The following is a 26,503-nucleotide window of genomic DNA, read 5'->3' as shown; positions in this document are numbered from 1 at the left end:
ATTGCCATGAGATGTTCGGGGATTGTTTACCATGCCAGTAAAATAAGACACCTATCCCAATAGTAAAAAACGAGATAAACGGGTTTTATTGTCGCTTTCTCTCTCTATTTTGAGCTCTCGTTCGCTGTTGTGATTTATCAAGCTTGTTACAATGCGAAACATTGCCGACCACGCGTGGCCACGGACCGATATGTATGGGATGTTTTTCATCGCTTGCTTTGATCGTGCTTCGAAATCAAATGAAAATGATTTCTGCGATGGTTAAAGACTGCCGAGAGACTGAAAATTTAGCGTTTCTCGTCCGTCTTTGGTGAAAAGTTTTAAGTGCAATCCAAAATTTCTATGTACGCTCAAATATGTTCACTGGACCTATTTCTAGTAAATTTATACAGGAAAAGCAAGACATCATCGATATAAATTTTGATTTAAATACAAACAGGTTGAAAACATTAAGTGTTACGTAGTTGTTTGAGTAAACAAATTTCTAGTGTAATCAATACACTAAAATTTGATGTCAATGAAACTAAATGTCATCGCTTTGAATTTTGTTTTATATAGTTTAAAATGAAGAAAATATTTTTGTCTTGTGAAATAATTTTTGAGTGTAATCAAAAACATTCACTATAACATTTCCACTGCATTTCTACAATAAATTTCATGTCGATAGAATTAGATGTCATCGTTTGAATTAAACTTTATTGTTGAATGTATTTTCCAAGTCTCTCTTGCTTAATAACGTTGAGTAGACGCATTTACTTGGAGACAATTAAAACGGATGTTTATCTTGCTCGGTGATGATGCTCGGTTCCATTGCTGAAATAACTTTTGAAATCGCTTCGAAAACATCAGGAATATGCATTGTCAAAGTTAGACTTCCGAATTTTTCAGGGAGTTGCATGTGCGGGTGTTATGATACATTTGATAATGCTGTAACGCCATCTGGTGAGTGAATTTCGAAATATGTTGTCCACTGAGTGAAAGATGTCAGGCCTATGAACAAGTTTTCCAAACATAATAGAATTATATTCTGTATCGTTATTTGATATTGTCCTCAATTCATGACGCTGGATGTGACGGGTAAAGGTAGCTTTAAAGTTGTTCAAACTTAGTTGCAATCGACCAACACCTCCTGGAACTTTGATATCACATACCAGTGAAATATTTCAACAAAATCTTCATACAAAATCGAGTGTTCGGAATTTGAGACAAAACGGTATTAAGTTTTCATTAAAATTATCACACCCCCTAGGGATCCGCGTTCCACCGGTTTGGAAACACTGATTTAGAAGGCGGCACGATCTTTGATCTTCCCTTTGCTCACGCTAACTCATCCCGGGAAGGCCACATCTCGCCAGTCTCACTTTCAATTTGTGCTCTCCAAAGCGGAAACGTAGATACGAAACGGCCATTTGGACGGTAATTGAACGCACCGTCTGTCAGCACCAGTGTCTCGGCTTTGGGGGATAATCTACGGCTAATTGCACACAGGATGCACACTGTACGCAAGTGTAGACTAGGGTGTTTCAAAATTCAAAAAAGTTCGAAAATCCAATCTCTCATAATTTTTGCACCATTTTCTTCTTCTTCTCCATGCATAACGTCCTCACTGGGACAGAACCTGCTGCTCAGCTTAGTGTACTTATAAGCACTTCCACAGTTATTGACTGAGAGCTTTTTTGCCAGAGTTGCCATTTTCGCATTCGTATATCGTGTCGCAAGTACGTTGATACTCTATACCCAGGGAAGTCAAGGAAATTTCCATTACGAAAAGATCCTGGACCGACCGGGAATCGAACCCAGACACCTTTAGTAAGACTTTGCTTTGTAGCCGCGGACTTTATCACTAGAATCACCAGAACTTAAACATTGAGGGTGTCTGTTAGCCGAAGCAATCATCTCGTTATTTCCTTGTATAAATGCTGTTCATGGCGATACTAGGGTAGCAACAACGGGCGGCCAATTAAGCTCAATTTTAAAATGATGGTCAAACTTTTTAGAATTTTGAATCGCCCTACTGTTAGCTTACAGTGACCTCGTTTGAAACATGGTATCTTTTTTCCCGATTGCATAAGAGGTATCGTAATTTCTCGATTGCCAACCGATGCAAGAGTTGAAAGGGTCATCAATAACTATTAAGCCCAACTGGACGGACACGGACAGAGGAAATCCCCAATGAAGAAAATTCAAGAAAAGAAAAACAGAATAAGAAAACACGTTTACTTACCATAGCTTGCTCGATCTTGTTGTCAATCGCGACTGCACTGGTCCCAGATGCACTGTAAGCAGAGAACAGAGAAAGGAAAATGACAATGAGAAAATTGCTTCCGAAGGCGAGGGCCGTGTTTGTCCGCTGTTGAATCATTGTCCACCAATCAATGCAATGCAATAGCTTGCAATGGAAAGGCGCTCGTTTGAACAACTGTGCGGCGCGAGGATGTGGGAAAATTGCAAAATGTTTGTTGAGTCATCTCACGCGGAGAGAGGTTGGAAGATTTTTTTTTCCGAACGGTGTTTTTCCAATAACGAATGACAGTGGGGATATAATGAAATAATTCTGAACGGCTTATTCTAAATTGAATTCAAGATACTTACGAATTAACAAGTTTCAAACTAGCTTAGCTTAGACTAACTACACATATCAATGGTTGCTATTCCATGATTGACTTATATCAGTGAAGATGCACAAAAAATCAACTAAAAGTCCGGCTGGGATTGGCCATAGTCTTGTTCAGTGTGCATAATTCAGTGCCTCTATTCATAAAGGGTCAATAACGACGCCGGCCACGTCCTTGCAGTCAGGTGGGATTGTGGAAAGGAATCACAGGATTCACTTTGATAAGCGATAAAAAGTTAGATGAATATGCTTATAAATACAATATTTTCTATTAATATTAAAAATTTCTTAGTAGAAGAAAATGATGTCCACACTTGAAGTGACGAACCATTCAAAATTTGTTGAACAAATAGCTAAACGCAACATTCCTACAGCTGTCAACAAGAAAGTATGTTTTACCACATTTTACTTATATAAAAAACGCGAATGGCTAGACCATCACAGAACACTCTCTCTCTCATGTCGACACTTCCAGTGGCGAATCATTCAAAGTTGAAAAATCATATTTACGTCTCACCGCTGCAACGATTCAATGTGCATCTTCTTCTTCTTCTGCTTGGTATTACGTCTTCACTGGGACAGAGCCTGCTTCTCAGCTTAGTGTTCTTATGAGCAATTCCACAGTTATTAACTGAGAGCTTTCTTTGCCAGAAACCCAGAAACCTTCAGCATGGCTCTTCTTTGTGGCCACTCTCTAACCATTCGGCTAAGTAAGGCCCCAACTCACATATTTTACAGATTTAAAATAAAAGCATGGAACGAGCTCACCAATTGATCATTCATCCTTGACTGAGCAGCCAGAATGCTTCCACCGAAAACCGAAAAAAAACTTCCACTCCGGTGAAGCGAAAAAACCTTACGAATTAACACGTTTCAGACTCAACATAAACACAAAATATCACTTTTCACGCATTTCGCGTCAACTTGAACAGGTGTTGGCACCCTTTCAGATTTTAATGAAACTTTCTGGATGTGTAGACTTTGACTAAGTAAGCCACTGCACACAATTTTGAAAAAAAAAATCGGGTTAAAATAGTTTGGCCCTTTTCAAATGGTAGTCCAGATAAAATTTGAACAAACTAAGTATGCAATTATTATTTTTTTATTATATTTTTTTGATCATTTGAAAAAAGCCCAACTTTTTTACCCAATTCTTTTTTTCAAAAAAAATGTACAGTGGTCACACTATTATGGGTCACTTAGTCACTCTGTTCCACGTGCAATGCAATGGAAATGACCCATAACAGTGCAACCACTGTAATCGAAACATGGCAACGCCTACACAAATGTTGTATGGATGAATTTAAAATAATTGTTTATTTTTTTCATAGTATTTTTATGAATATCATGTAAAAAAATACACTACATATACTACACACAATATACTACACTGAATAAAAACGATTATCCCTTGATACTAAACAAAACAATGAAGGAATGATGTTTTTGATATCTATTTTTATGTATTCTTAGAGAGTGTTGCAAACTCAAAATATGGTGGCGAAAAACGCATCATGAGCCCTTCTTATATGGAATTCTTGATTATACAAAGTAAGCTGATTAGACAAAATTGATTCGCTTTTCAGCATTATTGAATTCTTGGAAGATTGTGACCTTCATTTTAATAGTTTTGTTGAAAAATAAAACGCTAAAGTATTTCATCTATCTATATAAATAAAAATGGAATGGTGTTTGTATGTCACGAAATAGCTAACGAACGGGTCAACATATTTGAATGATTTCTTCTCCGTTTTGTTCGTCAAGGGTTCCGACGTGTTTGTTTGTATAACAATCCCCAGATATTCGCCAGGAAAGTTGAAAAAACGAGCGTGAACGAAACTGTCATTTTGTATGGGGCGATTAATAGCGTTTTCAACAGCCTACTTGATGGCAAGATGAAGTTTGCCGGGACCACTAGTTTAAGATAAAAAAAAAAGCTTATGTAAGAAAACAATGTATACCCTTAAAAGTGTCAATGTATGGACGGTTGGTAGTATACATAATTACCTACCTATCTTGAGCAGACATTGCAGAATTCGCTCTCATTTGAGTATGAAGCACGATCAAAGCAAGCAAAGAAAAACATCCCATCTGTTGCGGTCCACGATCGTCATTGTATCGCAAGGTGTAACAAGTCTGATAAATGGAAGCAGCGAGCGAGAGCCCCAAAGAGAGAGCGATGATAAAATCTATTTTTCTCGCTTGTTTACCGTTGGGGATAGGTGTTTTTCTTTACTAGCACGATAAACAATCCACGAACTTCCAATAGCAATAGTGTCCCCCAGGCTTGGAGCATGTTGAGAGGGGTTTTATCATGCACTACTATCCCCCCAATTTGATCAAAGTTGTAGCAGTATACGATAAACAGTCTCTCATAATGTGCAGCATGTTATGATAGTTACAGAGAGCGATACGTGAGAGATTCTCTCAATTTTCTCAGGATTCAATCCCTGATCTTGAGACTAAATTCCACCGAAATGAAAAATGAACATTTTTTAAAATCGACTTTAAATTTAAAAACATTTTTTTTTTCCTCTCCTTCAATATTTTCGCCTTTTTGGAGATAGTTGGGGGGGGGGGGGGGTGGTGCTGTTTGGGTTTCATATAAGAAAATTAATACAGTCAACTCTCTTTTACTCGATATTGAAGGGACCATCGAGTTAGGGAGGTATCGAGTTACAGAACACAAAACCAGTTCAACTGCGATTAAAGGCGCCATCGAGTTAGCCATGAAAACCAACTTTTACTATGGTTCTCTAACTCGATATCGAGAAAGGGAGAGTTAACTGTAGTTGTATCAGCCTGAAGTCTGTGACTTCGTCAAATTTTATATTCGAAGACTGTAGAAAACATCATAATTATGAAGCCTAAGCGAAAAAATGAAATTTAGTTTATGGTAAAAAAGGTTAAACGGGCTTTTTCAACTTAATGAAGTGTGATCATTCTTGTTACAGTGTCCGTTCGTTTTTGGCAACACGAAACCGTTCGATTTAGACAACATACATGTTGAAAACGTGCAAACATCGACCGACTTTTCAAAATTTGTTAGATGTTTGCAATCACTATTAACAATTTCTACAATTTTATCTAAACCAAGGTTGTAGGACAACTTTCTAATTCATTTTTTTTTCTAATTCAATTCACAATAAATTGTGATAGAAAAGATTTTATTAGAATGATATATTTTGGAAAAAGGAAATTTTTGGACGTGTTGCTAAAATCAAACGGACACTGTACCCAGATAATTCTACATCAATAAATCAAGATTGGATGTAATTATAGTCAATTTCTACAAGTTATACTGTCCTCGGAAATGTTGGCATTAAATGATTAGACAAATTTCTCCATCTTTTTATTGTTCTATCTAGTTTTCTTATCTGTGACTGAAAATTTTTCATGCAACTTTTCATTCAATTTAACCATACAAAAGGAAATGATCGTTAATTAATGTGTATCAAATAATTTTTGAGAAATTTTTCTAATTTTTCATGAATGATTAACTCTGTTGAACACAAGCCTCACTTTAGTAATTTTATAGACGTAAATTAATTTCAATTCATAAATTTTCACTTTGGGTTGTTACGTGAAATTCAGTCAATTGTCGTAAGATTTTACAATGAAGCTACGGACAACAAAGATGACAATTTTTGGCTGAAAAAAAAATGACACTGAAAAAAAGTATTGTAACGAAAAATTTAAAAACAAAACATAAATTATAAATTACACAAAACCCCATTTTTGATTATTTATTCAGAGCGGGTCATTAATGAGTTTTTTTTTTGTACTTTTATTCAAAAATTTAGACAATTATCTACAAAACATCCATGTAACACATAATTGTAAGAGTTTCCATTTTTCGATTAAAACAAAAAATTGAATCTATTTTTTTTATTGGAATCTAAGAGGGTGCTGAAAACTCGGAAAACGATTTAGCGCGAAACGGTGTTTTTCATTTGAGACAAAGAGCATTTCTTCACCAATTGACAATCTGACGCATACTTTAAAGAATTCTTGTAGGAAAAAAGCATTTCCCTTTAGATAAAAATAATTCATTCACAAGATGTTTCAGCAAATCCGTGAATAAGATCTAATAAGGTAAGATCCAAAAATCCAACAATAAGATTTAATAAGATTAAAATGATAAACTGATAAACTGATTAGACAAAATTGACTCGCTTATTGGGTTTTATAGAAATCCGAGATAATTGTAGCTTTCACCTGATTAGTTTTGTTTGAAATTGACACACTAAATAGTTTTAAGACAAGAAAACCCTTTTTTTCCTTGAAAGTGCCCATCTAGCGGTGTAGGCAGTGCTTTGAAAAGCCTAAGTTTGTTTGTTTTCCGTCTAGGGACGCCGAAAATTTCCGCGGTTTGCGTTGTACGACAAGATATTCGTGCTCAGTCGAAGATGGATGACAAATTGGTGAGATTTTTTCATGCTTATGATAACATATTTTTTCATGACAACGTTACTTTTATGTAATTTTCAAACAAACTATGTACATATAGTTCGTCACTACAAGTGTCTGCATTATGCCTGTTTTATATAATTTCAATACTCATAAATTTTTCTCTTTTCCCTATTAATAAAACCATCTTTTGAATGGTTTGACATTGAGGATGTTGAAGTATTTTTTAAAACTTTTAATCTCGAGACAAAAATGCAAAACTAGTCGTATTTTTCCTCCTTATCCATGGATCGCATTACCGACCAAAGGTGACTCTCAGATCTTTTCCTTCTTTACTAATAAACACCCTTGCCGTAGTGATTGTAGAGATGCAGAGGTATTCTTGGTCTCTAGAAGCAGCAATCATTACACCCTTACATTCCTTTCCCATCTCAACTGATTATGCCGGCGCCGTAATTGATCAATAACACTGCGGAACACGTTTTTGTCTCCAGCATCAAAATATCTCTATTTACTTAATTAAGGGTTGCTGAATCCATTGCCGTTTACAGAAATATCATAGCACGTCTTGTTTTTGAGATATTGATTGTTGAATATGCAAAAATTGACTATTTTATCCAACTTGCATGCAAGTTTGACAGCTTGTAAGAAAATTTATTTGCTTAATTTGCCACAGAATTCAAACTTTATGTGTATAACAATACTTATCATCAAAGTTTATAATACTTTTAATGCGGAAATGTTATTTTTTGATGGTTTAGAAAAGTATTGTACATTGCCATATAAGAAAAACGAAGAATTTTGTATGGAGACTGCAAGCATGCTGAAAAAATCGGTTTAATCTAAATTTAATCGTGAAATTTCAACCAAAATATATCTGAAATGAAAGTTTAAGTCCTCTTTTGCATGCTTGGTGGATAAGATCATAAAAAAGTTTGATAAAATATACTTCAAATTTAAGGTAAACATCAATAAAACCAATGTTCTATACAACTTTAGCGACCTGTAGCTAAAAACTGTGACGTGCTGGGAAATTTCTGAGAACGGCATCAGATTCAGCAACCCCAAATCTACTAGAGACACATAATTTGATCCTTGAGACACACAAAAATGTCATTTTTGTTGCGCTGTGTAATATGAGATCTGCTAGATTGTGCACTTCGAGAATAAGTAGAAAGTCCCATCCCTTATTCATTTGGATCGAAGTGCAATTCTTGCCAGTTCCGATGAGTCACGGAGTAGCAACCATTATGTACAGTCAGTCTATGCTATGCTATGCTATGTTATGCTTAAAACCATAGAATCGAATTAATAAGTGTTATAGAATTTTCCTTCTGCTCATGAAAGATTTAGGGAACTATCTTATAGATTTATTCAATACTACGTTTTGTTAGTCAAAAACAACAAGAGATCTCAATCAGCATTAGATTTCTAAACGTCTTCCAACAACTGCGTTAAATTTCAATATGGTTTGTGTATGATAACACAGTACAAATGGATATCCATCCAAGCAATACCCGAGAACATGCGCGCTTGCATTGAATTCGATGTTCATTGCAGTGTTTTCTACCCAACGTCATCCAAACAACATTCACACCCTCCCAATCCAGCCGAAGGTATTTCGTCATCACACCAACTGAGTCGAAACTTTGCAAGCATTCGTCGACGTTTCTCCCACATCTATGCTACTGCTGCTGCTGCTACGTCATCATATTCCTCTTCCGCGAAGGAATGTTGGTGTTGGTGGTTCCCATAACTCGACGGAGAAATGATGACGCAAGCATACCGACGGAACACACAAACACGTTTTCCCCCTGTCCGTATGATATGACTGCCACTCTACGCCACTGCAGCTGTGTGGGTGTATTGCTATCGCAGAAGCTGTCGGAAAACAGCTGACTTTGAGAATTGCTACACATTGAGCCTCCGCCTTGCCGCTACCAGCACTCAGCAGACGGAATTGTTGGCCACCGCATTCGTGCACCCACCGCGGTTTCAGCCAACGCACAGTGGTCCCGATTTCATGACGAAAAATACGCATTCCAATACACGATTTTCAATCTTGAAAATATCAAAGAAACAGATCTTGAATTCAAAGTTGCTTGTTTTGATTGGAAATTTAAAATAAGTTCAAATGTTTCCGTTCGACCCAGACTTGAACCTTTAACCTTCAATTTGTTAGAATAAATTTCTACAACGAGCTGTCAAAGATTGCTTTCATACAAGATGCATGATGTCTACAATTACATTGTACCTACTTTTCAATTCTGAGTCCAGTGATAGACAGACAGTAGAGCTAATCTAAAGTTAGAACTCTACAAATCTTGATTAGGGGCCGTCCATAAATGACGTAGCATTTTTCACTGATTTTTTACACCCCCCTCCCCCCTCGTAGCATTTCGTCACAAATGCTGATACTCCCCCTGGAAAATACGTAGCATATCAAGCAACCCCCCCCCCCCCTCTCTTTTATTTTATTTGTTTTTCTTAGAAGTTCAATACAAAGTTTGGTATTAATTAGAGGATTGTTTTTTAATAATTCGTTGTTAGGGAATATATTTCAATAAAAATTATTAACAGCATATCATTATTACCAAAATTCAAATCCATTTAGCAATCAGTGGCCAGATGTAGAAAAGATTACACTTGTAATATTTGGAATGTTCAGAAGATCTTAGCGATTATTATACAAATTATTCATTTTTATCAATAATTTAGCTTAACATCATTATCGTTCCCCATACTGAAATTATCTTACACAGCCTATAACAAAATTAAAGACTAAGAATAATTTTTCTTCAAATTACCGAGTTATTAAGAAAATTGAATGATAGAACAATTTCGATAACACTCGAATCTGTTGACCAGGCTTTTCCATCAAGTTGTATTCAGGCTATTCCATCAAGATTATTGATATATCAAAACAAATCGATGAAATTGGGTGGAGATCTTCTGCAACATTGAAAGCATAATTCACGGAATAAATATCTTGTTTCAATGTAATATGTGCCAAAACGAACATATGTTTTTTTTAAAAGAAATAAGCTCTAACAGAAAATATGAATAGAACTAGAATAATGTTTTCGAAATCGTTAAAACGTTGTTTTTGGATATTTTTTTTTAAATTTTAAACTTGTTTATTTTTAAATTAATTTATCAAGACATGAATAAAATTTCCACATAGTTATTTACAGCATTAAAAAATCTGTTTGAATGCACTTATCAAGAATATCTAAAATTTCTTAGAATTTTTCCAATCTTGTCATATGAATGTTTTGAAGCTGAATCATCATTTTATAATTCAACTTTCTAAATCAAGCAAAGAAAAAAGAAATTTGATAAAAATAATTGTATGTTATTTTATCAGCGTCTTTCATTTTACCGATGTGATTCAAAATGCTACGTATACTAGCTAGGACCCCTCCCTCCCCCTCGTCCCACATCGTCACGAATTCGTGAAGTTCCCCCTCCCCCCTAAAAAGCTACGTCATTTATGGACGACCCCTTATTGGTGTTTGAATTGAGTCAACACTTCAATGCATTCGATTGAAAAATTATCTGTTAAAATTTTCGTATGTGTTCCCAACCAACTGGTATTAAAGATAAATGTTTGACTTTATTTTTTTCACTAAAATCATGTTTGGAAATTGGCTTTCTAGGAAACTGAACCTCCGTGCAAACGGCGAGAGTGTAGCAAAAGAAGCCATGGAAGAAAAGATATGCCGGAATCCGATCCGAATGAATAACAAACGACTGCTGGACTGGACCGAGACGACGTGTACCACGAACTGCTGGTGGGTTGCACAAATGGCATGCCGGTAAACTGTTTCTTCCTTTCACGCTATGAGGCGCCGCCACCACAGCTGAACTGAAGTCTTCCGCAAGGGCGATGATTCGGTCTCTGGTGCAGCGCAGACGTGATGGTCGAATGGTTGACTGGGTCTGCTGCATTGTTTGTGGAGTTGACCCATGTGGTCCCGTTCAACCGTAGCTGCTAAGAAAGTTATTTTGTCTGGTGATTTTACTCTGTTTGGGTGCTTCTCGAACAGACAGAAAAAATAAGATCATTACAGAATGTGTTCCCCTGATATTGTTTTTTTTTTTAATCATCAGTTGTTTTACAACAAACTCTGCAATGTCAACTGGAATGTCAAAAATATAACAAATCTCGCGGAACATTACTAAAGGACCTATGTACAAATTAGAGATTCTCTCTTCTCTCGTTCTCTTTCGATTATAACAGTAGAATATTAAAGATTTTTGGAAGTTTTCCACTATAGAACGAAAATCAATTTCCTTGACTAGCGTTTCATACAAAAAACGCAACAGAAGAGGTTAATGTGACTCAGTTATTAATGAAAGAGAAAGTAAACAAAGAGAGCCTCTCAATGTTAGATAGGTCCTTTAGTAATGTTCCGCGAGAAATGTTATTATAAATGTGATACAAAAAATATGACAAGTTCAGCTTGATAACAAAATTATATCATCTTACGTCATTTTAACTGCTGTTGTTTTCTTTCATTTAATTTTTTCATTTATTTAGTTAACTCCTGGAGTTCCAACGAAGGATTTCTCGACTAGTAGCTGCAGGGATTTTAAAGAAGTCTCTTTAGCGATTTCTTGTTCATTTTCTTCAGAATTTTTCCAGTAACTAATTCAAAAGTTACACAAATGATTCCTTCAGATTGGAGATTTATTTAAGCATTTATCATAAAACTTTCTGCCGGAATCTAATAAACTGCTTTACAAGTTTCCCATATAGTTACTCAAGGAACTGCTTCAAGTTTAAACGAGTTTTCTACAAATTATTGCAAAATATCTATGTGTTATTTCTCAAGGGGCTCCATTTTAAATTTCTTCTTCATGTATTGTTTTCAGGATTCTTCTAGAATAACATTTGGCAGAAACCAGGAGATTCATCTGGAATTTCTTCATAAGCTACTTTCGAAAATTTTCAAAGATTTTTTTAATACTTTTTCAGAAAATACAAATCAGGATTGTTCAAAAAAAACACATTTAGAATTTTGAAAATTGTATCTTCTGGAATCCTTCAAACAGTTCATTCTTAAGCACCTCACGGAGTTTTCCTTGTTAGATCAAGATTTCTACAAAAGTCACTTCCATATTTTCTACAGCTCCGTCTGAATTATCAGATATTTTTGATATTTTTCTCCAGCAGTTTAGTTTCTCTTTTTTCAAGTTAATTTATTTGTGAAATTATTCAAAAAATTCTTGGTGGATTTCTCCATGATGAATTTAAACAATATTTCTTATATCATTTTCAGATATTTCTGAAAAAAAAACTCTAAGAATTCTTTCGAAAATTTCATCCAAAAATTTTGTCAGGGATAACTTTATGAAATCCGCCAGTCATTCCGAAAGAATTCCTCAAAAATTATATCAGATATCCTCATAAAGTTACAAACAACAGGGATAATAACCGAAATTCTTGCTGATAACTTCACTGAGATTCCTTTATCAGTTTTCTATTGAATCCTTCCAATAATTTCGACAATTTCAAGAAATCCAGCAGGGAATTAATCGGATTAATCAGATATGTATTCACAAATGTTATTCATATAGGGAATTTTCCTATGAACGCGCAAAAGAGTTATCAAGAGACCACTTAGGAGATTTCTCCAGGAAGTCCTACTGCCATCCATTCAGATTTTCCTGAAATGTTTTATCCTGGATTACCTGAAGGTAATTCCTCACAAACCAAACTCAAATTTGGGTTAACTCTAAACAAATCTATTTGTTCATAAACTATGAATTTCCATATCACCATTTAAATCACCATCGAGATATCTTAAAATTTCACAGAACACTATTTTCATCGTAATGATTGTAATAAAGGTATGGGAAGTTGATTTTTCAAACTTTTTTTTAATTTCGAACCGCCCTGATGTTAAAAACATCAAAAGGATTCTCTTTTGAACAGAAACATAAAAATTGATCAATTGTAACTACGATTCCTGGGGCCTTCCTTAACCGAGTGGTTAGTGTGAGCGGCTACAAAGCATTCCATGCTGAAGGTGTCTGGATTCAATTCCCGATCGGTTCAGGATCTTTCGTAATGGGAATTTCCTTGACTTCTCTGAGTATAGAGTATAATCGTACCTGCCACACGATTTACGAATGCAAAATGGCAACTTTGGCAAAGAAGGCACTCCGTTAATAACTGTGGAAGTGCTCATTGAACACTAAGCTGAGAAGCAGGCTCTGAGGACGTAATGCCAAGAAGAACGACTACGATTCTTACAAGGATTTTTTTTTCAGAAATGTATCTTAGGTTTTTAATCTCAGAAATTCCTTCCGATTTTAAAGAATATTTTTGAAACAATTTTAAAAATAATTCTTTAAGAATTTTCCTCGGGTGTATCTGGAACTCCTTTCAAATGAAGTAATTCATTAAATAAATCTTGTGAGAATTCCTGGAAGAACTCATGGATTTCCTGGGGAGCCTCATGGAGGAAATCTTGGAGAGGTTTCTAGGGAAATTGTTAGTTGAAACTCAAAAATATTTTTTTGAAAACTCCTTGTAGAAATTTCTGGGGAATGTTTGGAAATAACCAGGCGTTGCAGAATTCGCTCTCATTTGAGTATGAAGCACGATCAAAGCAAGCAAAGACAAACATCCCATCTGTTGCGGTCCACGATCGTCATTGTATCGCAAGGTGTAACAAGTCTGATAAATGGAAGCAGCGAGCGAGAGCCCCAATGAGAGAGCGATGATAAAATCCATTTTTATCGCTTGTTTACCGTTGGGGATAGGTGTTTTTCTTTACTGGCATGATAAACAATCCACGAACTTCCAATAGCAATAGTGTCCCCCAGGCTTGGAGCATGTTTAGAGGGGTTATATCATGCACTACTATCCCCCCAATCAATAGAGATAGAAAACTATAGAGGACGAATGTCGCTGCTGTTCCCTTTGTTCTCGCTCAGAAACATGTCGGGTATATAAGTGTCAAACTGCATACTTTTTCGCGTTGACATTTATAGCCCCGCCTATCTCCGCCAGCAAAAGATGTTCCTGCAGCGACGCCAGCGACATTCTTCCTCTATAGTTTATTACCTCTATGCCCCAATCTGATCAAAGTTGTAGCAGTATACGATAAACAGTCTCTCATAATGTGCAGCATGTTATGATAGTTACAGAGAGCGATACGTGAGAGATTCTCTCAATTTTGTCAGGATTCAATCCCTGGAAATAACTTGAGAATGATTCCCGGGAAAAAAAAAAACAATAAATAACTCTACGAGAAATCCTAGAAGGAATGATTAATGTTTTTTACTGGAGGTGTCTTTGTAAATATTCGTGGAAGGAGTCTTTGAACATTATTTCGGAAAAAAATTTGTAGATATTCCAGGACGGATCCTTAGAGATATTCTAGGAAGAATCCTAGGAGGTATTACTGCAGGAAAACTTGAAGGTATTCCTAAAGGAATTTCTTGTAGGTATTCCTGAAGACATTTTTGAAGGTATTATTTTAAGCATTCCTGGAGATTTTCCATGAAAAATCCCCAGGAGTTATTTCAAGAGAAAATCCTGAAGGAGGTATTCTAGACAAACCTAAAGGTATTCCTATAGGAATCTCTGTAGGTATTCCTGCAGGAATTATTGTAGCAATCCCTGAAAGGATCCCCAGAAAAATTACTTGAGAAATCTCTGAAAATCCACTGAAAATTGCAAACCCACAGAAAAATTGCTAGAAGATTTCTTGAAGTTTAATCAAAAGCATTCTTTGGAGGAATACTAAGACTAAGTAGGTTTTCATGGAACAATTCGTGGAGGAATTTTTAAGGTAATTCTCTTGGAATACCTGGAGTGCTTCTGAAGAAATACCTCGATGTATCCCTGAAGAAAAAAACCCTAAGTTGTTTCTAAAGAATCCCTGGCGGTATTCTGGAGGAATTCCTAAAGGAATCTCTGGAGGTATTCCCAAGGGTAACTCTGGAAGTATTCGTCGAAGAATATCTTAAGCTATTTCTGAGGGCGGTTAGAATAAGAACTTAGGCCAGTTGTTCCAGAATAAAACTTTCTTAAAACTCATCAATCTGATTCTTCAGAAATATTACCAGGAATTCATGTGAAGATTACTCCAGGATTACCTACAGAAAATTATTATTTGCTACAAAAACTACTGAGTAAAATGCCACCAGGATTTCTTTTAATCTCTTAAAATATTCCTCATATTGACAGAAATCTTTGAACCACTTCCTAAATTGATTAAGTAAGAGACAAACAGCACCTAAGCTAAACATTATTAAAAGTAATGGGTTCCTGAAAAATCTATGAAATTATCTTTGTGAGTTAATCAAAATTAGTTAAATAGCTTAGCTTAGACTGACTACACATATCAATGGTTGCTATTCCGTGATTGACCGAAGTTAGTGAAGATGCACAAGATGCAAATTGACCAAAAAAATCGATTGGCTGGACCATCATATAATATTGTTATGCCGACACTTACAGTGGCGAACCATTCAAAGTGTTTTGAATAAAATGAGCGTTTTGCAAGTCTACACTTGAAGCACAGCCAAGCAGACCTAACCATTCAAAGCCTTTTTTGTAAAAACAAAATTAAAAGGCAAGAGATTTTATATAAAAAAAATATAAAAGTTTATGCCGACACTTACAGTGACAAACCATTCATAGTTTGTTGAAATATCATATTTATGTCCCACCGTTGTAACGATTAAATGTGCCGTCATATTTATTTTACAAATTTGAAAAAATAGCATGAAACGAGCTCACCAATTGATCCTTCATCCTTGATTGAGCAGCCACAATTTTCAGCTTTATTTGAAGCATACATACTAACTAACATACTAACTGAGAAACGCGATTTTTTTTTCGCACTCGCGCCACGTGGACCGAAAACGATTTTTAATAAAAATTAATTAAATAGCAGTGATAATTTTTTATTAATAAAGACTTTGATATTAAGCAAAAATAAAAAAAAACAGCTTCCAATGCTCCGGAAGTAGATTAAAAAATAGAAACAATAGAAAATTTTGTTTAAATCCTGAAATAATAATAATAACATAACACAAAACATACAACGTAGCTCTCAAAAAAGTGTCTTACAAGATAATGCATATTTTGTAGAAGAACTTTTTTAAAGGAATTTTCAAAATAATGTCAGATTTCAAGACAAAACCTTGAAAAGCTGATTTTCGACACTTTTTGCAAACTTTTTAACAATATAAGCCTTTGAACAATTTTCTACAAAATTCATGCCAAAGATGCTAAGAAAGAAGAGATTGGTTGTTTGGTTCGCTGAGGTTGAATTTACGGCTTATAGTTTATTCGATATAGGGCGTAAAAGACTAGCAAATTGAAGATTTAAAATTGTGAATAACTCACGTAGCACTGCAAGTTAAGTTGGCACCCAATGTTCCTTGGGCACATTTTCATATTTCGAGAAGACCAATCTCCCCTAAAAATATCCACTCCGGATACAGATACTCTGTATTTCTTTAACACTTCAGTCGTCGCGCTGTTGTATTTTGTACAACACTAGTGAAAAAAGCTTGCTTTTCGTTCATAACAGCAGCGGGGTGGTTCTGACGGTGGAAAACCGCGCGACGACTGAAAGGTTAATAACGGTATCAGTGATATATTGGTTATAACATTATCGATATCTAACCGATATCCGATAACCGATAACTGAAAAATCTTGTTTTTTTTTCTCTCTCACATGTGACCACATTTTTCCTCGTAACTAGTGAAAACCCCCTGCAGGTGGGTCACCTTTCAAAGTTGTTCAGGACCCGAAAATTGTTCAAGAATGCTCTAGAAGTTAAGAACCACCAGTCTACAAACGAATGCTTTTCATCAAACTTTTATTTTCACAATAGATACGCCGCACAAAGTTCGATTAGCAATTACTATGTAGGCCATATCCATCAAAGCTACCAACATACAGAGAGCGCAACTGACGAGCGAGGACTATAATTAAATGTAGTAATCGAGTTATTTTCATTTATGTTCAGGGTGCAACACCGCTGTGAATTAAACGCAGTAGAGGAGTGGGTGAATTTCTGTTTATGGACGTGAGATAAGTCGTAACTCGCGCTAGAACCGAGCCAGTTCGATGAATATGCTTGCAATAGAGCATAGCTTGGTTCGGTTCATGGCTGATGCAATGGAATTGTTTACGACCACTTTGGCCACGTTTCTCTTGGGCAAGTTTATGTTTTACTTGGTAGGACACTGGCAAGCCTATTCCGATGCCTTGAGTGAGGTCTAGTTAGAAGATGAAGTGAAATCAATTAATGGGAATTGAATTCCAGTGAAATAGAATGTATGTGATGGAGTTAATTTTTTCATGATTCCAGGAATGCCTGATTTAAAATATTATTTAGATTGACTTAAAAATTGTTTCAAATAAAGCAATGATTGATAAAATATCAGATTTACTCTTTTTAACAGAAAAAAATCTCTTTTTGAGAAATGAACACTAGTTATACCTACCTACTAGGAACAGATTTTCATTGCCGAAGAATTGGAATGAATAAATCTAGGAATAAATTTAAGGTTCTGAAACGCTCATCAATGCGAAAGGCGTAATTTTCCCCTCAAAGACCAAACGTTACCTCGATGACAAATGTTAACAATAACTTGAAGCGCGAATAAGATTAGTTGGTCTCCCATTTCTTTGCGTCTAATGGTCTGACATATCCAATGGCAGATGGATCCGAAATGTCACACAGCGAAATAACTGTTTCCATCATCATAAGTTGCGCATCGCCTACGACAACGACACGTTGAGCAACCAGGACAATAAAAGTCAACTATTATCCCGCCGCGCCGACAAACCAAACGACGTGCGACAAATTTCTCCTTTCTCTACCCGCGCGACTGGTGAGTGCACAATGGACAGTCAGGTGGCCAATAATTTGTGGAATGACTTGTTCTGATGCGCTTTTCTTGTTCACCAATAAATCTATCTTAGTTAAATAAAAAAGGAGTAGTGTTTGTATGTCACGAGTTAGCTTAAAAACGGGTCAACAGATAAACGTTCAGGGCTCCAACGTGATCGTGCGTAGAAAAAGATTCGGAAAGTTTCCAAAATAGTCGGGAAAACGGAAGAAAACAAATCTGTCATTTTATATTTCGTATTTTCATACAAGTGGCCTATATACCGTCAAGCTACCATTCACCGTGCATTTAAGAAAAATTTGCACTTCAAAAAATTATATAACTTTTCCAAATAATTTGAAGCGTATTAGAATACCACTACGTAGCGTACAATTATATAATAATTCGGGGAAAAATCTAAACCTAGTGATGCATAACTAAAAAATACTCAAAAATTATGTTTGAAAATCTCATGTTAAGGTCGCCTCGTACCGTTCTATGTCACCATTTACCGTGCACACTAGTGCACCATTCACCGTGCGTATAGATTTCGCCATGATTTAATTTTGTTTCTTGAAGAAACGTTGTTGATGGAGCAACTATGTTGCTAATAGTGAGCGCACTCATTTTTAAGACTATTCAAATCTTCATTTACAATAAAATTCATGAAAAGTTTAAAAAATGGCCAAATAATTATTTTTTCATTAAAATCGTTATAGGAGGTTTGACTGTACTGTTCAAATCATTCCATATTCACTTAAAAACTAAATATGAAGTAGTTTAATGACGATATAACAATAAATCTAATATTACCGAATAATTTCATGCCTTTACACTAATGCACGGTAATAGGAACCGTACATACTGAGAGGGATCCATTCACCGTGCATTTGGGTTTCGACTGAAACACAATATAAAATTCTAATTTGCATAAAATCTCATTGCTCATACGATGAAATACATCTTACTAATAGTATGCACAATGAAAACTTGTTGAAATTTTGAAAAAAATCATACTCTATCGTTAAAATAATAATTGTGAATTTTTGGTGTTTCTACTAAGAGTGTTGAAAAATCCTGTTATCAAACAGAATTCACATGATTTTTACTACACAAACTAGGTTTTTCAAAATGCCTTGTGACAAAAACTACTAAATTTCATCAGTTTTATCTTATTTTGCTGACAAAAAAATAATTTGTGAAAATTGTATGAATATTCTGTAGGAATTTGTATGTGTGCACGGTGAATGGAGGCCGCACGGTGACTGGTGACTTAACGGTACATCATTAATTACAAAACTCATTATTTCTTTTCAAAAGTTTATCTCAAAAGCATGTTTTTTTTTGGGAACAAAACATTAAATTGGTGTCACGAAACTCCCAAGTACGAAATACGACGGCAAATATATTTTTGACCAAACGGAAACTGCCCATAGTGGATCGGTGAAGAAATGAAAATATTTCCACCAATCATGGTGACGACGATGGGTGACATGATGACTACTCGAATGTCGCCAACTGAAGGGCACCAGCCATTTATTTTTTGTGGGCGTGCTGCAATGAGGGCCCATCACAGAGGAGCGTGTGCTGCAATTGTTTAGTAAACTGGTAATGAAAAATTGCCCAAACAAGGTGCTTATCTCGCACAGTGACTCGCTGCTGAGTACCTACACCCCTCGATTTACGTCAGCACCGAGAAGCACTAGTGTTTTTAGTTGGATTTGCAGAATAATTATTGAAAAAAAAAAAACGCTCATGTCCTACTCTGTGTGTGACATTCTTGGCTACTCTTATCGGCAAAATCGATCCCGGATCGATTGTTTGCTTTTCATTAGCTGATAAGAGACGGCTGTAATGTAACGAGGAAAACATGTTTTTACTTCGTTTAATCTGGCTCTGAATCCATCCGGAATGACAGGGTCTGAGAAAATTGTGTTTGAGATTGTGATAAGATTTTTTGTTACAAACTAATTGGCTGAGTTGGTGCAATTTATATAATGTTAATTTCTGTTGGAAAATTAAACAGCTCGTCTTTTTTACCATTCCAAAGAACGAGCATTCAAACTTAAAATATTAAAACTGATTTTCATCAATTATAGTTGATAGCTAATGCATTTTGGAGGCCATTGCGATATTTTGCACCTGAATTTTCAAATATACTTCTTTTGCCTCATCAATTCACAGTGAGGAAAACACGAAATATTTCTAGAATCAAACAAAAACAAAAGAAATCATCTGCAGTTGCGAAATTCTTCCCATGATTAAAAGTCCGTCACTACTTTTCTTGCGGGAACCTACCAGAACTAATGAAAATAAACCACACCCATTTCGGTATACTCTCTGCAGTATCGAGAGAGAGAGAGACAGGTTTCTTACCCCCCGAAGGAATCACCCCAAGAAAACGAAACCAAACAACAAAATCGCTTTCAGCGGAATCATCCAACACAAAAATGCCAAGAAATAATAACACTCGTCGAGGAATTCCAATTCGCACCGCAGCAGTGTCGTCGAGTGGCGGCGGCTCTCAAAAGGTGGTGTGACACATTACAAATATAAAATAATGCCCCCAAAAAGCCGTGGCAAGCAAAATGAAGAAAAACAGACGATGGATTAAAACCCCCAAGAGAAGCCGAGGTCCGATGTGTGAGGCCTTGATTTGAATGAAAGCAATAACAGAAGGCGGTGGCGACATCAAGAAATAACAACACATCGAGCGATACATTCTAGCGGAACTTTTGGAAGAAGGGAAAATTATGAATTACTCAAGAATATTATAAAACAGAGAGAAAAAGTTGGAGAAATCCCCAGAAGATTTCCTTTAGGAATATCTAAGAGAATTCTCGTAGAAATTTCAGGAGAATTTTCCGTAGGAATACTTTGGAAATTTCTGGAGGAACTCCTGTAGGAATTCCCGAGAGATATTCCCGGTGGTATCGCTGGAAAATTTTTTAGAGGAATCCGTACAGAAATTCTTGGAGAAATTCCTGAAAGAATCTTTGAAGAAATTCCCTGGGGAAACTTGTGAAGGAAATCTCGTAGGAATCCCAGAGATTCCTGGAAGTATCCTTTGAGAAACTCCCGGGATTATTCCTTGAAGAATTCTTGAAGGAATTCGTGGAGGAATTTTTGAGAGAATTGTTTGGGGAATGACTTGAGGAATTAGCAAAGAAATTCTCGGGGGTACCTCTAGAAAAATATCCAGAGGAATTCATGCAGGAAATAATGTTAAAATTCCTACAGAAAATTCTGTGGGAATTCTTACAGAATTTCTTGGAACAATCTCTGGAGGAATATTTGGAAGAATTTCTGAAGAAATTCCAGAAAGACTCTCTGGAGGAATTTTCGGACGAATTTCTAAAGAAATTCCAGAAAGACTCTCTGGAAGAATTCTCGTTGAATCTCCAAAGAAGTTCCCTATAAGTATTTATTGAAGAACTCTCGGAGTTATTCCACGAAGAATTTCTGCAAAATCTTGGAGTAATTACTGGTCCCTAGAGAAAATCCTTGTAAAATCTTTGCAAGCATTTCAGAAGAACTTCTTTAAAAAATCTATGCAGGAATTCGTGGAGAATATTTAGAAGTAATTTGCAGAGGAATGACTGAAAGAGTTTTCAAAAATATTCTCGAGGGAATCGTTAGTAAAAATTTCCGGAGGAATCCTCACAGAAATTTCTGGGAGGAACCTTACAGAAATACCAGAAGGAATCTCTGGAGGAATCCCGAACGAACTCTTGAAAGATTTTCCGTAAGAGTCTCTGGGAGAATTGTAGTAGGAATTTCTCGGAGGATTTTTTTTAACAATTCCTGGAGGAGTTTTTGGAAAAAATGCCGGAGGAACTGGCAGAGGAATAAAAAATACCTAAAGGAACTCCGAGAAATATCTCTGGAAGAATTCTTGACGAAATCACTAGAGGAATTCCTGAAGGAATTTCTAGAGAATTCCTGGAAGAATTCCGAGAAAAATCTTTTGAGGTATTCGTGAAGACATCCAGGAGGTATTCCTGGAGGTATCACGTGAGGAATTCGCGTAGGTATCCCTTGAAGATTCCCAAGAAGAATCCTGGAGGTATTCTCGGAAGAATTTCTGGTTTCTGGAGAAACTCTTGGTGGTGCTCGCAGACGTTCCTGGAGAAATTCTCTCTAAAATCTCTGGAGGTGCTCCCCAGAAATTCCCGGAAGAATCTCTGGGAGAACTCTTGTTGAAAAAAAAAAAAAAACTCTAGAGAAATTCTCGAAGAAATTTTAGAAGGAATTTGTTGAAGAATGGCTGTTCAAATTTTCAAATAAATACCACTAGATATATTGCTGGAGGAACTCCAACAGAAATTTCTGGTGAAAAACAGTATTCCTCGAAGAATTATCGGAAAGATTCCTAGAATTATTCTTGGAGTTCAGAAGAATCTCTGGCGAAAATCCTGATGGAATCCTTGCAGGCATTCCAGAACAACTTCTCTCAAAGATCTATGGGGGGGGGGGGATTCGTGGAGGAATTTTGGAAGTAAAAAATCTCTGGAGGAATGCCCGAAGGATTCTCTGGAGGAATTCCGGAAGTATTCCTGGAAGTATCTCTCAGGAAATACCTGGAGGTATCCCTCGAAGAATATCTATAAGAAGTCTGAGGAATTCTCGGAGGGATCTCAGGTTTCTGGAGAAAATTCCAGGAGGAATCCCTTAAGAAATTGCTGGATGTTCTCAAGGGAATTGCGAGAAAAATTTCTGGATGAATTCCTGAAGGAATCTCTAGATGAATCCCTGAATGAATCCAGGAGGATTTCTTGGATGTACCTCTCGAGGACCTTGTGGAGGTATTTATTGCAGTATCCATAGAAGAATCCTGGAGGAATTCTGAGAAAAGTTTCTGGAGAATAGAGAATGGGATGCTTGCAAGCGTTTATGAAAAAAATCTCTCTAAAATTTCTTGAGGTGTTCTTGAAAGAATTTGAAGATGGAATTCCTTGAGGAATAAGAGAAAATATGGTCATAAAATTTGCCAAGTAATCCCTAGAGAAATTGTCGAAGGAATCTCGAGATAAATGACCAGAGGATTCCATACAGAAATTTATGGTAGAATTCCAGGAGGAATCGAGGAAGGAATCTCTGAAGAAATTAAGTACGAAATGCCTAAAGTAATCCCGGAGGAATTTCCGGAGGTATCCTTTGAGGAACTTCCCGAAATAATTCGAGGAGAAATCCTTGAAAACAAGCTCTGATGTCTGTAGAAAATCTTGGTGAAATCCTCACAGACATTCCTGGAGAAATTATCTCCAAAATATGTTGAGGAATTTGCAAAGGAATGTCAGAAGGAATTTTCTGAGGAATGACTAGACGAATTTTTAAAGAATTTCCTCTAAGAATCGTAGAAATTCCAGGAGGAATCTCTGAAGAGATTCCATGAAAAATCCCTGATGGAATCCCCAAAGGAATCCCTAGAGGTATCTCTGGAGGAATCCCGTAGGAATTACTAGAGGTATCCCACGAGGAATCCTGGAGGTATTTCCAGAGGAATTTCTAGTTACTGGAGCAGGGCTGGTAGCGACTGAGTGTCTTGAGAACAGGAAGTTTAGAGACCTGTGGCCTGAAAAAAGGACCAAACAGGAACCAAAAAGAGACCGAAATGAGACCAAACAGGAGAAATGGTTGATGCCTGTACAAAATCCTATAATATCCTCTCAGACATTCCTGGAGAACTTATCTCAAAAATTTGTGGAGGAATTTATAAAAGAAATTCAGAAGGAATTTCCTGAGTAATGACTGGAAGAATTTTCAAAGAAATTCGTAGAAGAATCCTAGAAATTTCTGGGAGAATATCTGCAAGAATTCATAGAAAAATCACTGGAGGAGTTCCAGAAGAATCCCTATTGAAAGTAAGAATTTCTGGAGGAATTCTTGTAAGAATCCCTAGAAGATCTCGGAGGAGTACTGTACTGGAGAAAATCTTAGTGGAATGCTTGTAAGGGCATTTATGGATTTATTTATTTTTTCTTAAAAATCTATGAAACTATACGTGAAAAATATTGAATGAAATTTTCTGAGGAATGGCTGGAAGAAGATTCGAACATATTCCCGGATGAATCTTTAGGTTAATTAGCAATACAATCTCTAAAGAAATAGTTGGAGGAATTCCCGGAAGAATTCTTTAAGAAATTCCCAAAACAATCTCTGGATGAATTCCCGAAGGGTTCCCTGGAGGAATTCCGGAAGTATTCCTGAAGGTGTCTCTCGAGAAACACGTGGAGGTATCCCTTGAATAAAATCTATAAGAAGTCTGAGGAATTCTCGGAGGGATCTCTGGTTTCTGGAGAAAATATTATTCCAGGAGGAATCCCTGAAAAAAATGCTGGAGGAATTCTCAAAGGAATTCCGAGAAAATCTCTGGACGAATTCCTGAAGAAATCTCTACAGGATCCCCTGAATGAATCCAGGAGGTATTCCTGAATGTATCTCTCGAGGACCTTGCGGAGGTATTCGTTGCAGTATCCATAGAAGAATCCTGGAGGAATTCTCAGAGAAATTTTTGGTTTCTGGAGAATAGAGAATAGGATGCTCGCAGGCGTCCATGAAAAGAATATCTCTAAACTTTCTTGAGGTGTGCTTGATGGAATTTTAAGTTGGAATTCCCTGAGGAATGAGAGAAAATATTTTCATAAAATTTGCCGAGTAATCCCTAGATAAATTGCCGAAGGAATCCCGAGAGAAATAACCGGAGAATTCCATACAGAAATTCCCGGAAGAGTTCATGAAGGAATTTTTGGAGGTATCCCTTGAGGAACTAACTGAGGTAATTTATTGAGAAATCCCTAGAGAAATCCCGGTGGAATCTCTGGTGTTCATAGAAAATCTTTGTGAAATCCTCGCAGACGTTTCTGGAGAACTTATCTCAAAAAGAATGTTAATGTAAAACATTTCAGAAGGAATTTTCTGAGGAATGATTGGAAGATATTTCAAGGAAATTCCTGGAGGAATATCTAAACGGATTTCATGAAAAATCTCTGGTGGATTTTCAGAAGGAATTCCTAGAGGTATCTCGGGAGGAATCTCGGAGGAATTCCTAAAGGTAGCCCTCGATGAACTTCCGGAGGTATCACTTGAAGAATCCTGGAGGAATTGTCGAAGGAATCTTTAGTCACTGAAGCAGGGCTGGTAGCGACTGAGTCTCTTAAAAATATGATTTTTAGAGACCTTTAGCCTGAGAGAAGGACCAACAGGAACCAAAAAGAGACCAAACAGAAGGAATATCTGGTGTCGGTAATAAATCTTGGTGAAATCTCATAGACATTCCTGTAGAATTTATCTCGAAAATCTGTACAGGAATTTGTAAGAGAATTTCAGCAGGAATTTTCTGAGGAATGACTGAAAGAATTAAAAACAAATTCTTTGAAAAATCCTGGAAATTCCTGGAGGAATATCTGTACGAATTTAATGAAAAGTCTATGCGGGAATTCCAAAGGGATCCCTAGAGGTATCCCTCGAGGAATAATCCTGGAGGAATTCTCGGAGTAATCCCTAGTCACTGGAGCAGGGTTGGTAGCGACTGAATGTCTTGATAACAAGCACTTCAGAGACCTGTGGCCTGAAAAAAAAACAAACAGAAACCAAAATGAGATCGAAAAGAGACCAAATAGGAATCTAGAAATTAATAAAATCATAGACATTTCTCTAAAAGCATTTCTAACACATTTTTTTTAAATTCCTTGAGAAATGTCACAAGTAATACTGCTCATATTACTGTAGGTACGCATTATTATGGATTTTTGTGAAAAATTTCATCACAAATTAATTTATGTATTTGCCCAAAGATTTGAATATTATCCCGAAGATTTCTTAAGTTAATTTAGTGATTATTTTCCATGGAATTCTGGAATTCCTCTAAGAATTTTGTGTTGCATACCTCCACGATACAACATGAATTTCCCAAGCATAACCACATAAATTACTTAAAATATTCCATTAGAAATTTCTCCAACGATTGTTCTAGTATTTTTTTTTTTTTTCAATAAGTTCTAAGTTCTCCTGGATTTTGCCAGATGATTTTTTAATTGATTTCCCTAGGACATCCTCCAAGAATCCAATTTAGGACATCTTCAAGAATTCAACCAGAAACTTCTACTATGATTTCTTAGGATTTTTTTGTGAAATAGTCGATACCTTCAGGAATTACTCCAGAAATTCCTTCTACAATTTTTTGAAGAATTTCTCCAGTATTTCTTTGAGATATATCTCAAGGTAGGCTTCAATAATTTTCTCCATGCATTCTTGCAGGAGTTTTTCCAAGCATTTATCCAGGGATATGTCAAAGGCATTTTTCAAAGGTTATTGGATTTTTTTTTATATGTAAATTTCTAAATGATTATTTCTGAAGAAAATTTCAAAGAAAGTTTTAGCAGATTTCCTATACAAATTCCAAAGATTGTTAAAAAAATCAATAAAATCTCTGGATATAATCCAGCAGGATTTTCTGAGGGAAATTTATGAAAAACATCGGTCAGAAAATTTATCACAAGTTTATTTATGTACTTGGCCAAAGATACAGGTACTGCTCCAAAGATTTCAAAATTCAAAATTAAAACTTAAATTTTAAACTACACAAAAATTCCATTTTAATATTTTTT

General features: G+C 36.1%; 1 protein-coding gene across 2 annotated transcripts in view; it reads right to left on the bottom strand.

The window, feature by feature from the left end:
- The window catches only part of LOC5569496 (protein bunched, class 2/F/G isoform), a 505,547-nt gene that overhangs the window by 103,140 nt on the left and 375,904 nt on the right, over positions 1-26,503 (bottom strand). For both annotated transcript variants that reach the window (XR_002500480.1, XM_021844777.1), the window contains exon 5: positions 2,225-2,276. Coding sequence is in view for 1 of the 2 variants with exons in the window: in XM_021844777.1 (XP_021700469.1) it covers positions 2,225-2,276 (52 nt within the window). In the remaining variant the exon portion in view is untranslated. The remainder of the gene's footprint in view (positions 1-2,224; positions 2,277-26,503) is intronic.

The sequence above is a fragment of the Aedes aegypti genome, chromosome 2 (assembly GCF_002204515.2).
Source record: "Aedes aegypti strain LVP_AGWG chromosome 2, AaegL5.0 Primary Assembly, whole genome shotgun sequence".
Taxonomy (NCBI): domain Eukaryota; kingdom Metazoa; phylum Arthropoda; class Insecta; order Diptera; family Culicidae; genus Aedes; species Aedes aegypti.
This window is presented reverse-complemented; position numbering and strand designations above follow the sequence as displayed.